Source organism: Scyliorhinus torazame, chromosome 10, assembly GCF_047496885.1.
Source record: "Scyliorhinus torazame isolate Kashiwa2021f chromosome 10, sScyTor2.1, whole genome shotgun sequence".
NCBI classification, from domain to species: Eukaryota; Metazoa; Chordata; class Chondrichthyes; order Carcharhiniformes; family Scyliorhinidae; genus Scyliorhinus; species Scyliorhinus torazame.
In genome coordinates, this window is record NC_092716.1 from 155,110,398 (window position 1) to 155,125,536 (window position 15,139).

At 46.5% G+C, this 15,139-nt stretch overlaps 1 protein-coding gene across 3 annotated transcripts in view; it reads right to left on the minus strand.

The window, feature by feature from the left end:
• arhgap1 (Rho GTPase activating protein 1) overlaps positions 1–15,139 on the minus strand; it is a 101,843-nt gene that overhangs the window by 37,552 nt on the left and 49,152 nt on the right. For all 3 annotated transcript variants that reach the window (XM_072518850.1, XM_072518849.1, XM_072518851.1), the window contains 2 exons: positions 10,496–10,627; positions 132–218 (listed from right to left, as the gene is read on the minus strand). In XM_072518850.1, coding sequence (XP_072374951.1) covers positions 132–218; positions 10,496–10,627 — 219 coding nt within the window. The remainder of the gene's footprint in view (positions 1–131; positions 219–10,495; positions 10,628–15,139) is intronic.

A 15,139-nucleotide genomic window follows, 5' to 3' on the forward strand; every position in this document is an offset into this window, starting at 1 on the left:
GATAACATTGACTAACTCAAGAGAAAACTATTGCAGGAAAGCAAGGTATTAACAGCAATTCTCACAAAGCAATTAATTAATATGTATTTACCTTTTATTCACAATAAACTGATCAGCAGGCAAGGACTGACCTGATTATGGGTTTGAAGACAACAAGGAAGGCCTTGATAAGCCTGGTAGGGTGAACGATGTACAGAGCCTTTATGTTTTTCTTGTACCTGTGAAGATGGAAACGCCAAGTAATCTTTTCATGATACTGATTTTACAAGGAAACATTCAATGCATTGGCAGTTCATCCCTCAAGACTCAAGGTCAACACGAACAATCGTACTAGTTCCTCCATCACTGGGAGTGGTGGGTGAAAGATTCAAACAGAATCCTAAGTGCTGAGACAGGCTGAGATTCTTAATTGTTAGTGATGAGCAAGAGACATAGCTCTCCCAGAGGGAAGCTCTTATATACAGTTCACTAGAAGAACCAGTCTAGAATGCTTTTGGAATATGCCAGACATATTCAGTTTACATTTGGATACCCAAGTATACGATTTTCCAGAATTCCTTACATTCAGGAAAATTCAATTAGATTGTAAACGTTGCACCACTTTTCAAGAAAAGAGGAATAGAGAAAACAATGAACTATGGGCCAGTTAGCCTAACATCAGTTCTTGGGGAAAATGCTATTAAGGGAGTGTTAACAATCCACTTAGAAAAGCACAGTATGGTTAGAACAAGTCAGCATTTTTTTATGAAAAGGAAATTCTGTTTGACAAATTTTACCAAGAGTTTTTTAAGGATGCAACTAGTAGGATAGATAAAGTAAAATCAATAGATGTAAAATACCTGGATTTCCAGAAGATATTCGATTAGTTGCCACACAAAAGGCAAGATAAGAGCTCATGAAATTGGCGGTAATATTTTAGCATGGACAGACTGGCAGGCAATGAATAGTGGAGTGTCACGAGGATCAGTGCTGGGGCATCGGCTATTTGTAGCCTATATTAATAACTCAGATGAAGAGTCAAAGGATAACACATCAAAGTTTGATAGGTGGGAAGGCAAGCTATGGGGAGGACACAGTGGCTGCAGAGATATATAGACAGGTTAAGTGAGTGGGCAACAAGATGGCAGCTGGGGCATGATGTGAAGTTATTCACTGTCATAAAAATAGAAAAACAGAACATTTTTTGAAAGGTGTTAAATTTGCAAAAGTTGATGCCTAAAGAGACATAGGTTTGCTTTTACAAGGAATGCGGAAACTTAGCATGCAGGTGCAGCAAGCAATTAGGAAGGTAAATGGCATGTTGGCCTTTGGAAAGGGGATTGGATAATAAGAATAAAGAAGTCTTGCTTCAATGTTCAGGGTTTTAGTGAGACCACATCTGGGAAACTGTGCAGTTTGGTCTCCATATTTAAAATAGATATACTTGCATTGGAGGTGGTATAGAGAAGGTTCCTGGTCCCTTACATTAGTCCCAGGGATGAGGGGGTAGCCTATGATGAGAGGTTGAGTAAATTGGGCTTATATTCTCTGGCACTTAAAAGAATGAGAGATGATCTCACTGCAAGCTACAAAATTCTGAAGGGGCTTGTTAGGGATCGTTTCTGCCAGTTGGGGCATTGCAAACACGGGGGCACGGTCTCACTATGAGCGCCGATCATTCAATAACAATAATCTTTATTGTCACAAGTAGGCTTACATTAACACTGCAATGAAGTTACTGTGAAAAGCCCCTAAGTCGCCACATTCCGGCGTTGCGTGTTCTTTCCTATGCTCTTTTCTCTGTCCTTTCTGTGGCTCTGTTCCAATTATGGCAATCAGTGAATTTGCCCTCCTTTCGGTGTTATCTATGTTCTAATGCTTAGAGTCACCAGGTATCAAATGATACCACCACAAGTTTCAACCAGCTATCGATCAAAGAGCCAAACACCAGTTAATTAGTTCAAGGTCAAGGGTACTTTATTTACACACAATTAGTCATGCAACATCAACACTACTAGTTAACAACACCTATCAACTAAGACAACCTGTACTTAACTTCGGGCACCCGGCTTAGGTCAGAGAAACAGTGGCCGCTGTTCGATTCTGGATGTATCGAGTCCGAAGGAGTAACTGCTGCTCAGCTAGGTTCATCCGTCTGGTAGCGAGCGTTGAACTTGTACTTGCTTCTGGTGTTGCTGCACTTGGAGATGGCCGTGACCGGGGTACCAGGACCAAGAGAGGACGAACATGTGGCGGACTCTTCTTCTTATACTTAGGAGGTTTCGCGCTCTTTTGGGCGGTCCTCCGGTTTGGGCCCCACTAATTGGGTGATCCCTGATCACTCCGTTCGATTCCTAACCAATAACTGGGCGAGGATCTGGATGGCTCGGCGTGTCCCAAGTGGTCACTGACCCCGTTGTTTGCGTTTCCCTTGAACAGGGAGTGGCGCCGAAATGCCTGGGTCTGTCCCGGTTGCTCGAGTACCAGTCCTTGATTTTGGTGAAGATGGGTCATCAAATGCTAATCGGTCCCATTAAAATGCTAATTGGACGGAGTTTCGATACCGTCTCGACTTCTTGCTTACAAATATACATTTCAGGCTCTGAGCCTGCCCGAGTCTTGGTTTGTCCATTTTACCCGCTAGGCTTTGCGAGTTTCTCTGTACCAAGTTGGAAGTGGCCATCCCAGATGGCTACACTCCGTCCTCATGATCCTCAATGTGAAGCGTGAAGGATCACAATACTGGGTCTCCTTTGTTCTCTGAAATGCCGGGTACCCTCAACCAAGGACAGATTCTACTCTATTCTTTCCTATGGGTCAAAAACATTTACCTAAATTTCCCTGAACAACACAAATCTAAAAATTCCTAAGGGGCCATTTAACATTCAATAACAAAAGGGAACCTCTAACTGTCTCGAACTAGACTACACTCATGCTACTATTTAACAATCAAAGAACTTATCTTACAATACAAAAATCCAATAGCAGCATCACATTTCTTCTTATCACTAACATTCATACACAGAAAAATAAGCTTTATTAACAAAAACACCAACCGCGGAATTTATTAAAGAGGAAGGTTCAGAAAGAGTGTGGGGTTTGCTGGAGTCTGAGGAAAGGTGCTCTAAAGGTGTATACTGGAGAGCGGGAGGCTCTCCTTCTCCATTTCCGCAATCTAATTGTCTGGATGACACTGCACAATATGACTTTCACGAGTAAGGCTTCCACTGTGTATGACAGGGAATACCACTTCACAAGATTCTCACACCATGTGGGGATATCGGTGGCTGGGTCTATGTGTGGTGTAGTGCCCGGGCTGGGGGTGTTGTGTTGGGTAGTCGTGTTCGGGGCCTGTGTGGTGAGGGAGGTGGGGTAGGTAACACGCGCAACTGCACTGTTCCAGCGACGATCATGATGCCGATCATCAGGGTCGTCTTCATCTTGTTCAGGCTTTCCTTCGCCGTTGAGTACCTTCGTATCTTCCTAGGGGAACAAGCATAATATCTGTCATTATCTTGCCACTTAACATCTCGTTTATCTGTCTGTTTCTCCTTAACGTCAATTTCCCATTAGAATCGTCACCATATGTGACTCGCACATTTTTTTTTTATAAAACATCCATTTGCGGCGACAAGACATCCACAAAGAAAATTCTGTGTCACAGTGCGAGCACTCTCGCAACCTGTGGTCGATGGGCTGAGTGGGTGGACAATTTCTCTGTCCTCTGCAAACCTGTTTTTCCAACCAAGTGATTCTGACATGTAAATAGTAGGTGGGGGATAGCAACCGAAGGGTTGCCGGAGAGGGCAAAAGTTGTGGCAAAATGCATTCTTTAAACAACAGGACTGAAAAAGAACAACAAAAGAGTTTTGAAACAATTCTCCGAATGGGGTGCGTATGATCCGCGTTGGGCAAGAATGGGTGGAATCCCCGGGTAGGGCGGTGACCAGTGCCGTTGCTCCACTACCCGAGCTTGGCTGAACAAATGTATAGAGGGTCCTCAAGCAGGGCGGGGATAAGTGCCGTTACTCCTCTGCCTGAGTGACCTTCCAAGAGCGGTAGGAATTTGTAAATATATGGGCTCCAACAAACTTGTTTCTTTAACTGCCAAGTGGCGTCAGAAGAGTAGAAGACTGTATCAAAAAAGCGTCCATGAGGACGACACACAAAATCGTACAAGAGAGAACGAACAACATTTAAAAACAAACTAACTATCAAAGCGGGCAGGTTCCATCAGAGTATAGGACACCGTAAATCACATTTGGCCTGGGGTGGAACTAGCATATGGAGTCAGTGTAGTGTGATCGAAGAAGAGGAAGGAGAGGAGAAACTAAAATGAAGTGGCATTGCTGAGGTGTCCCTGCCATGAGATGTGGCAGGTAAGCGCTCACAGTTTGCATGGGGCAGCTGGGACCTTGTAGCTGCTGTGGGTGGTGTTCTCTTTCATATCTGGGGGCGAGTCTAGCTGGTGGTGGGGGTTTCCTGCAATCTCGGGCTAAGTGTCCTGACTGCCCACAGTTGAAACATGACCCCTGGGGCACGCAAGGTGGAGCAGGCTCGCTGGTGTATTGCTCCCTTGGGGATGGTTCCCTGGATGGGGGGTCGGGGCTGTTGGTGTGGTTGCTGGTTCGGGGGGGCATTTGTGGGCTGATTCCGTTGCTGTTTCGGGGGGGCTTGACATTCTCGTGCGGAATGTCCTTTCTATCAGCAATTGTAACATTCTTGTATCTTGGGGTGCTGCGCTGTACCTCTACCTTCATTGACCCATGCGGGGTCTTGGTGTGCCCTTACTGGATTAACTGTGGCGTCTTCTCTCCTGCTCTGTCTTTCTATGTACAGACTGTTCCCAAGCTCTCGATAAGCGTTTTAGAACCCAAACATCATTGTGTGCTGGGTCTGAGGGGTTGTAACTGGCACATGCCTTCTGTCCTGCCTCTGTGGCATGGGATACTAGCGTACGGGTCCATTTGGCGTTATTGTCTACTGATAAACGGGCGCGGGCTAACTCACCAAATACTGCAGTAAAATGGATCCAGAGGCACCCAGCAAACGCTGTTGGATGCTCTCCCCTTTTCTGCCTGCACCGGTTGAGTATTTCTACTGGATCTCCTCTGTTATATCCTATGGCGTCTAAAATGGCCGTTTTCATTTCTTGGAGGCTACCTCCTCCTACATTTTATGGGTCGGGAAGGGCTGAACTAACCGACGGGTCTGGGTTCATCACTATGAGCTTTACCTCTTCCGGCTCGTCTAAACCGTACATAAGGGTCTGTTGTTTCACTAACTCGAAAAAGTGATGTGGGTCTGATGTGGAGTGGAAAGTCTCGATCTTCTCGCGGACATCTCTTAACTGGGTGATAGTTAATGGGATGGTGTACACAAAATCGGGTTGGCCTTCCGTGGTAACCCTGCGCTGCATGGTAATGGGGTTCATTGGGTTGGGTGCTGCCTGTGCAGTCGGTGGTGCGGGTGTTTTTCTTTTCGGGGCCTGGGGGGCTCTATTTTGATTCTCGGTCTCACTTACGTACCGTTGGGCCATTTCACTGAGTTCCTGCCAATCGGGGCTGTCTTCCTGATCTAGCTGTGGGCCAAAGGTGTCTCTAAACCCATTTTGAACTGATAGCAGGGATTGCAGCTTTGCAATTTGCTGCCTGCATTTGGCATGATCCACCGAACTCTGCATCCGTTCCATGGTAGAACTGTGGAGTGCGTGGAGGGCTGTCTTTAGATCATCGCACTGTTTCTTTAACTGTTGTACCTGATTCTCTGTCTCTTCTCTTACCATTACAGCACGTTGTGTGTCGTGGTAGGCCTTATCGTACTGGATTTGGAAGCTGCCAAGGTGGGCGAGACAGGATTGATGTGCCCTCTTGACATCATCCATTTCCTTTCCTTCGTCGCTAACTGCCCCTGGAGCTGTACATTTAATCTCTTGCTTTCACTGATATCTCCCTCTCTACTTCTCCTCAAGCTGCTTACGGAGCATCCTCACGACCTCCTCTGTGCCTCGCAATTGTGCCAGACAGGACACGATTGCCATCAGCTTACGAACCTTAGTCAAACTCTTTTTATGGATCTCGGTCAGGCTGTCCCACCAAGTCTGTCCTATGCTGCCAGCACCTGTCTCTTCATTGGCACAGAATTCCGACCATAGGGGCCATCATTTCCCCTTTAGGTATCTCCTAATCTCTTCTTCCCATACGGGACACTGTTCTGATCTATTGGTCGCTGCGACCTCGGGCTCTTGTGATGCATAAGGCGTTCCATTGCCTTCATGGCCATCCCTACAATTACTTCTGTCTCCCGGGAATTTGGAACAAGGGGGAATAAAGCGGTGGTGCAAACACGGGTACGGCTCAAGCTATTTTCCGGTTTACGCAACTCCCGAAAGTTTCACGCAACAAAATCTATCGAGTTTACTTTATATCCCTTTGTTAGTACGCATGCAAATTACACACTTCCGAATTCTGGAGGTTTGATCGATACTGGTTTCGCTTGTGGTTTCTTTGCCAAATTTGGATTCTAATTCAAATGCTTTTGTGGGTTCTCTCGGAGTGACACGGTCACTTCTGGGTCGAGTCCCATCAGATGTCGCCAATGACTGTTGCAAATTCTTTCCTATGCTCTTTTCTCTGTCCTTTCTGTGGCTCTGTTCCAATTATGGCAATCAGTGAATTTGCCCTTCTTTCGATGTTATCTATGTCCTAATGCTTAGAGTCGCCAGGTATCGAATGATACCACCACAAGTTTCAACCGGCTATCGATCAAAGAGCCAAACACCAGTTAGTTAGTTCAAGGTCAAGGGTACTTTATTTACACACAATTAGTCATGCAACATAAACACTACCAGTTAACTACACCTATCGACTAAGACAACCTGTACTTAACTTCGGGCACCCGGCTTAGGTCAGAGAAACAGTGGCCGCTGTTCGATTCTGGATCTATCGAGTCCGAAGGAGTAACTGCTGCTCAGCTGGGCTCATCCGTCTGGTAGCGAGCGTTGAACTTGGACTTGCTTCTGGTGTTGCTGCACTTGGAGATGGCCGTGACCGGGGTACCAGGACCAAGAAGAACGAACATGTGCGGACTCTTCTTCTTATACTTTGGGGTTTTTGCGCTCTTTAGGGTGGTCCTCCGATTTGGGCCCCACTAATTGGGTGATCCCTGATCACTCCGTTCGATTCCTAACCAATAACTGGGCGAGGATCTGGATGGCTCGGCGTGTCCCAAGTGGTCACTGACCCAGTTGTTTGCGTTTCCCTTGAACAGGGAGTGGCACCAAAATGTCTGGGACTGTCCCGGTTGCTCGAGTACCAGTCCTTGATTTTGGTGAAGATGGGCCATCAAATGCTAATTGGCCCCATTAAAATGCTAATTGGACGGAGTTTCGATACCGTCTCGACTTCTTGCTTACAAATATGCATTTCAGGCTCTGAGCCAGCCTGAGTCTTGGTTTGTCCATTTTACCCGCTAGGCTTTGCGAGTTTCTCTGTACCAAGTTGGAAGTAGCCATCCCAGATGGCTACACTGGCGCCTGTTCAGGTACAGAGAGAGAGAGAGAATTCAGAATATCCAATTCACCTAACAGCACGTCTTTCGGGACTTGTGGGAGGAAACCGGAGCACCCGGAGGAAACCCACGCAGACACGGGGCGAACGTGCAGACTCCGCACAGACAGTGACCCAAGCCAGGAATCGAACCTGGGACCCTGGAGCTGTGAAGCAACAGCGCTACCCACCGTGCTACCGTGCTGCCCTCTGAGATGCAGAGGAATTACGTCACTCCCAGGGTTGTAAATCTTTAAAATTCTCTAGCCCAGAGAGTTGTGGATGCTCCATAGTTGAATACTTTTAAAGCTAGATAGACAGATTTTCGGTGACTCAGGGAATGAAGGGATATGGAGAGTGGGCAGGAACATGGAGTTGAAGCCCAAGATCAGCCATGATCCAGGGATCTTGAATGGGGGAGCAGGCTCAATGGGTCTACTCCTGTTTTTATTTCTTGTGTATCCTGGTACTTACTCAACAAAACTAAGTTCGACTTGATATGCATCACGCTTTTGCACATACTGCAAACCAAGTGTGTCTAACCATGCCCCACTGGGCATGTCAAGTCCATCAGCTCCTCTCATAAAGCTTTTGAAGCCCCCGACAGCTCGTTTCACTGAACACACTTCTGCACCTCACCATAAGACTTCACAGAAGCCAAAATAGCACGGATGTTGAAAATCAGAAATTAAAGCAGGAAATGCTAGAATAGTTCAGGAATTCCAACAACCTAAATGTTAATTCTCTCATTACACACACTGCCTGACCTGCTGAGTTTTTATTTCAATCAAGACTCATTTCAGCTTCAGCTCTTGATAGTTTCCTGGGTCTGAAGGAACAGGGAAGGTCACTCCTTGACCTCCTTAGATCAATTAGGGAGCTGATATTTATTGTGCCTCAGGAATTATCCTGTACTGATCCTCCAAGGCTGGGATGTTTTTAGAGAGTTACGGCTCAAATTTCAAAGCGTACACGATGCGGGAAGGCGATAGGTGGGGAGAGAGCTGGGGGAAGTGGGCGGATAGTACAGTTAGGAACGTCATACAATTATTGTGCAAGGGAGATGTCTCACACTGCATATAGGCGGGGTTCACATTTTGGAATGATATACTGGCCCCTTTGATACAAGGTATCAGGATACAAATGGCAGTGGCTCCAAATGGCCTGGCAGGTAAATAATTTTTCATTGCTGCTGGTGCATATTCCGCAGGTGCCTCACCCAAACGACCATTATTCATGTGTGAACATTGCAAGTGTGGGTCAGAAGGATACTTGGGTTAGAAAACCATCTCAACAAATTCACTCATTCATAAGGGGCTTTTGAAGCTAGGAGCAAGAATCCTGACCAAATTCTATCTCCTTAACCCAAAGACAAAAAACAAATGTCAGCGATCCATTGAGAATAACTAAAGCAACACAGGAACAATACTGACTAAAACGGGCGGCACGGTAGCATAATGGTTAGCACTGTGGCTTCACAGCGCCAGGGTTCCAGGTTCGATTCCCGGCTTGGGTCACTGTCTATGCGGAGTCTGCATGTTCTCCCCGTGTCTGCGTGGGTTTCCTCCGGGTGCTCCGGTTTCCTCCCACAAGTCCCGAAAGATGTGTTGTTAGGTAAATTGTACATTCTGAATTCTCCGTGTACCTGAACAGGCGCCGGAGTGCGGCAACTAGGGGATTTTCACAGCAAGTTCATTGCAGTGTTAACGTAAGCCTACTTGTGACAATAAAGATTATTTTTATGAAACAAGATATGTTCATTTTAGTCAGAATTTTTTTTTAAAATTTAGTCCCCAATTATTTTTTCCCAATTAAGGGGCAAGTTAGCGTGGCCGATCCACCTAACCTGCACATCTTTGGGTTGTGGGGTGAAACCCATGCAGTCACAGAGAGAATGTTCAAACTCCACACAGACAGTGACCTGGGGCCGGGATCAAACCCGGGACCTCAGCGCCGTAAGCAGCAGTGCTGCGCCACCGTGCAGCCCGTTTTAGTCAGTATTGTTCTTAGAAAGCGGTGCCATTAGCAGAGCATGCCCTGTCTATTGAAGATAGTATTGTTCAGTGCTACACAGTAACTCTGGAGCAGGGCAAAGGTGGAATTACTATGAAGTTTCTGATTAGTTCAGTGGTGTCACTACTTTTTTTTAAATTTAGAGTACCCAATAATTTTTTTCCAATTAAGGGGCAATTTAGCATGGCCAATCCATCTAACCTGCACATCTTTGAGTTGTGGGGGTGAAACCCACGCAAACACGGGGAGAATGTGCCAACTCCACAGAGGATCCAGTGACCCAGAGCCGGGATCGAATCTGGGACCTCGGTGCCATGTTGCAGCAGTGCTAACCACTGCGCCACCATGCTGCCCTTGGTGGTGTTACTTTTAAATGGGTCAGAGATTGAGCACAATCTAGGCTAACACTTCAGTGCAGCACAGATGGAGTGCTGCATCGTCAAGAGTTGCTGCCCTTCAACTTGGAATGCTAAACTCAGGCCCATTCAAATGGACATAGAGACCCCACGATATCTCACGAAAAGGAGACGGTTTTACCACAATTGATTATCTAGACAACAGGAATTCCATTGATAACTATCTCCTATCATATTGAGGACATAAATATGCAAAGATATCAGTAAACTACTTCAGCTTTGCTTATACATTGCTATTAGATTGTGATGCTTCAGTCTATACACTGTTGTATGAAGTTACAGGATCTTGCACCATCGCTGGAGGAACTTTCTACATCCTATATTTTTGAATTTGGCTGTTTTTATTCCATCTGCAAACTGGAAGAATCCACTTACCAGATACATCCCCAACCTAATCCAAACAGTCCTGGAGACTTAACATATATGTATTTCTCTGTTACATTAAGTACAAAGCAGCAGCAAATCATACAGCAGATGAGGACAACCAAGCTCATTTGATTGAAATGTATAAAAGCCTGCTCAAGGCACAATCATACTTACTTCCTGTCAAACTCCTTATAGGCTTCCACTAACCAAGCGAAAGAAGGTTTATTCTGACTGTTGAGTCCATAGTGAAAGTATACAACCGAGTAGTCACTCTCCACATACTTGTCCAGCGTGTGCTTCAGATATCTAGTATAGGGGACATAGGAGCAGACTCAGAATTGTCAAAAGCCAGTACTGCAAACAGAAATCCCATTCATAAAATTTCACACATTAATTATGTAATTAAACTGAAGGTTCAGATAAATACAACACATTAACACAAGAAATAGGAGTAAACCATACAGCTAATCGAGCCTGCTCCACAATTCACTACGATCATGGTTGTTCACTCGTTTTAACTCCACTTGATCCCCATACCCCAAGAGACCAAAGATCTGTCCAACTCCATCAAAAATGTACTTAGGCAACAATTATAATTTGGTCGGGTGGGCACACGCCTGACCCGAAAGCACGTAAAATCGCATGAGATGATGTTGGGTCCGTGGCCTGACCGTCCGGTGTGGTCTCACCAATGCCTTGTAAGTTGCAGCATAACTTTTATGTTCTATTCCTTTAGCTATAAAGGCCAAAATTCCATTTACCTTCCTTATTACCTGCGGTTTCTGCATGCTAGTTTTCTGCGATTCATGCACAAGTCCACCCAGATGCCTCTGTACCAAAGCACTGAAGTTTCTATCATTTAGATAATAAGTTGTCTTTCCATTTTTCCAACCAAAATGGACACCTCACACTTATCCAAGTTAAACTCCATCCGTCAAATTTTGGCCCATTCACCTAAACAATCCATATCCATTTGCAACTTTGTTATTTCCTCATTGCAACTTACTATTCCACCTATTTTAGGGTCATCTTCAAATTTTGCTAAAGTACCTTCTATCCATACATCCAAGACATTTAATATATATATATATTTAGAATCCCTACAGTGCAAAAGGAGGCCATTTGGCCCACCGAGTCTGCACCAACCCTCTGAAAGAGCATTCTACCTAGGCCCATCCCCCACCCTATCCCCGTAACCCCACCTAACCAGGATATCTTTGGACTGTGGAGGAAACTCACGCAGACCTGGAAGAGAGCCACCCAAGGCCAGAATTAAACCCGGGTCCCTGGTTCAGTAAGGCAGTGGTGCGAACCACTGTGCCACCATGCCACCCACTATTGTAAATAGTTGGGAGTGTGGCACCACACTAGTTACATCTTTCCAACCAGAAAAAGGCTCATTCATTCTGTCTGTGAGCCAGTCTTTTATCCAAGCTAATATATTACCCCTAATCCCATGTGATCGTACCTTGTGTATTAACCTTTTGTGTGGGACCTTATCAAATGCTTCCTGGAAGTCCAGATACACCACATCTACAGGATCCCCATTATCCACTTGGCTTCTTACATCTCCGAAGAACCCAAGCAAAGTAGTCAAACACTACATAAATCCATGCTGACTCTAATGGATTGAGTTTTGACTTTTCCAAATTTCCTGTTATTATTTTCTTAATAATGACTATATTAAACATGGAGGCCAGAAGTGCACACAGTATTCCAAGTGCGTTCTCACCAAAGCCCTAAATAATTTCCTTATTCTTCACGCCAATCCCCTTTCAATAAAGGGCAACATGACAATTGCCTTCCGAATTACTTGCCATAATTACATGCTAACTTCCTGTATTCCTTCCTGTTCCCCCGAGCCTGAACATTAACATTTACAAGTTTTGTCTTTTTAAAAGATATTCTGCTTTTCTATTCTTACAACCAATGTGAATAACCTCACACTTCACCACATTATACGCCATCTATTGCCTTGCTGCCCACTTACTTAATCTGTCCATATCGCTTTGCAGCTTCTGTGTCCTTCTCACAGCTTGAATTCCCACTTCAGCACTGTATTGTCTTCAGAGCTAGATACATTACTGTGTCTTTGACTAAGTCATTAATGTAGATTTTAAATTGCTGAGGCCCCAGCACTGATCCCAGTGGCTCTCACCTAAGCAAACTGCCATCATGAAAATGCCACATTTATCGCAACCCTTTGTTTCTCTGTTTTCTCTCTCCCTCCTTTCTTAAAAAACATTGTTACATTTGCTAACTTCTAATCCACTGGTACCGTTCTAAATTCTAGGGAATTTGGAAATCCGTAAGCAGAACATCGACATCTATCTCTATGAGAACTACAGAATATAGGCCTTAAGATGCTGAGGATTTGTCAGATTTTAGTCCCTATTTTTCGAATACTTTTCTCTGATCATATTAATAACTTTAATTACTCCTTGACCAGGTGCACAGGATGCTGATGAGGAAGCCGCAAGGTAACGAGATGCCGAGGGGGATGGTGGTGCGGTTGCACAGATTTCTAGACAAGGAGCGGATCTTGAGGTGGGCCAGGCAGATGAGGCGGTGTACCTGAGAGGGCAGTGAACTTTGAGTATACCAGGACCTGGGTGCGGAGTTGGCCAAGAGGAGAGCGGGCTTTAATAAGGTGAAGGCTGCCCTCATTCAGAAAGGGGGGGGGGGAAAGAGTTGGGAATAAGTGGGGGATCGGATGCTAAGCGCCTTGTTAGCTGGGCGGACTAGTTCACGCAAGCGCAGTGGGGGGGGGGGGGGTGAGCAGGTGGTTAGATGGTTGCTGGAGATTGGGATTGTTATTTTGTGGACTGGGGGGACGGGGGGGACGGACGACGACTGCTGACAGGAGAGGGGCTTTTGAAATGCTGTACGAGGAGGGTCGATGACGGTGGACATCGGAGGGCGGGCCTGAATGGGTTAGGAATGCAGGCAGGGGGCTGGTGCCGGAGGGGATATGGCTAATTGGGGGGGTCCCCAATGCTCACACAGAACGTTAGAGGACTGAATGGGCCGGTCAAGAGGGCTTGCGTGTTCTGTGGCATTCTTACAGGAAACACATCTGAAGATTGGGTTCCAAACTAGTATTCGGCAATTGTGGTTTCGGACCATGTGCCACATTGGGTGGACTCGCAGGTGAATCCGGGGGGTGGGGGCTGTTGGCAGATGAGGAGGTTTGTGAGGTGAGGGCTGCCATTCAGGGATATGTGGAGCTGTATGAGAGGTGAGGTTTTGGTCTCCACACTGTGGGAAGAGTTTATTTCAATACGGGCTCACAGAGACAAGACGGAGCGGGCGGAGAAAGCGAAGTTAGTGGATGAGAATTTGCAGGTGGATAGGAGGTATTCGGAGGCCTCGCAGGCGGGTTTGTTGAGGGAGGGCAGAAACTCCAGATGGAATTTGGGCTGCTTTCCACGGGCAAGACGGCAGGGCAGTTGAGGAGAGCTAAAGGGGCGGTCTATAAATACGGGGGAAAAGCGAGTATGATGTTGGCACATCAACTGCAGAAGCAGGAGGCAGTGAGGGTGATCAGAAAGGTGAAGGATAGGGGAGGGAATACGGTCTTGGACCCGGTGGGGGTGAACAGGGTGTTTGAGGATTTTTATAAGAGATTGTATGAGTCAGAACCCCCATCCGGAATGGGTGGAGGAGGAACTGGTGGAGGAATTGGGAGCCCCCATTGGGCTGGTGGAGGTGGTGGAGGGTAAGGGGGTGATGCAGGCGGGCAGGCCGGAACAGGGTCCTGGTGGAATTTTATCTCCCGATCTTTAGCCCGAAGGCCTTTTTTAAGTGGGTGAATGCGCTGATTTTGTAAAACACTTTTAGGAAATGTTTTTGGGGGACTTGGGGACCCTGCTGGTAAGGGCATTTAATGAGGCTAGGGAGCAGGGAGTGCTCCCCGCTACGCTGTCGCAGGCTTCAATCTCCTTAATCTTAAAGAGGGACAAGGATCCAGAGCAGTGTGTGTTCTATAGGCCAATTTCATGGTTAAATGTGGACTCTAGGTTATTGGCCAAGATTTTGGCTTCAAGGATGTGCAGGAGTGGTAGGGGAGGACAAGACTGGGTTTGTTAAGGGGAGGCATTTGTCATATAACATCAAGCGCCTGTTAAATGTTATAAAGATGCCCCCGGTGGAGGGATGCAGTGTGGAGGTGGTGGCTGCCATGGATGCGGAGAAGGCCTTCGATCGGGTGAAGTGAGACTGTGGGAGGTGCTGGGGTAGTTTAGGTTTGGGCAGGGGTTTGTGGATTGGGTCCGGTTGTTTTACCGGGCACCGGTAGCGAGTGCGAGAACGAACCAGGTGAGTTCAGAATATATTTCAGGCTGCATCGGGGGACGAGGCAGGGATGTCCACTCTCCCCATTGCTCTTTGCCTTGTCTATAGAGCCATTGGCAATGGCGTTAGGAGCGTCAAGGGAGTGGCAGCATAGTGTCTCGTTGTACACGGGCGATCTGTTGCTCTATATATCAAAACCTTTGCAAGGTATTGGGGGGATTATGGGTATATCCAGGGAATTTGGCTGGTTCTCAGGATATAAACTGAACATGGGGAAGAGTGAGGTTTTCCCGATCCAAGCGAGGGGGCAGGAGGAGAGGCTGGGGGAGTTACCGTTCAGAGTAGTGGGGGTGGACTTTCGGCATTTGGGTATTCAGATGGCGCGGGGGTGGGAGCAGCTGCATAAACTGACCCTAGCTTTGTTGGTGGAATTGATGAAGAGGGATTTCAGGAGATGGGATGAGCTTCGGATGTCGCTGGCGGGACGGGTGCAATCGGTGAAGATGACGTTTCTCCCGAGGTTCT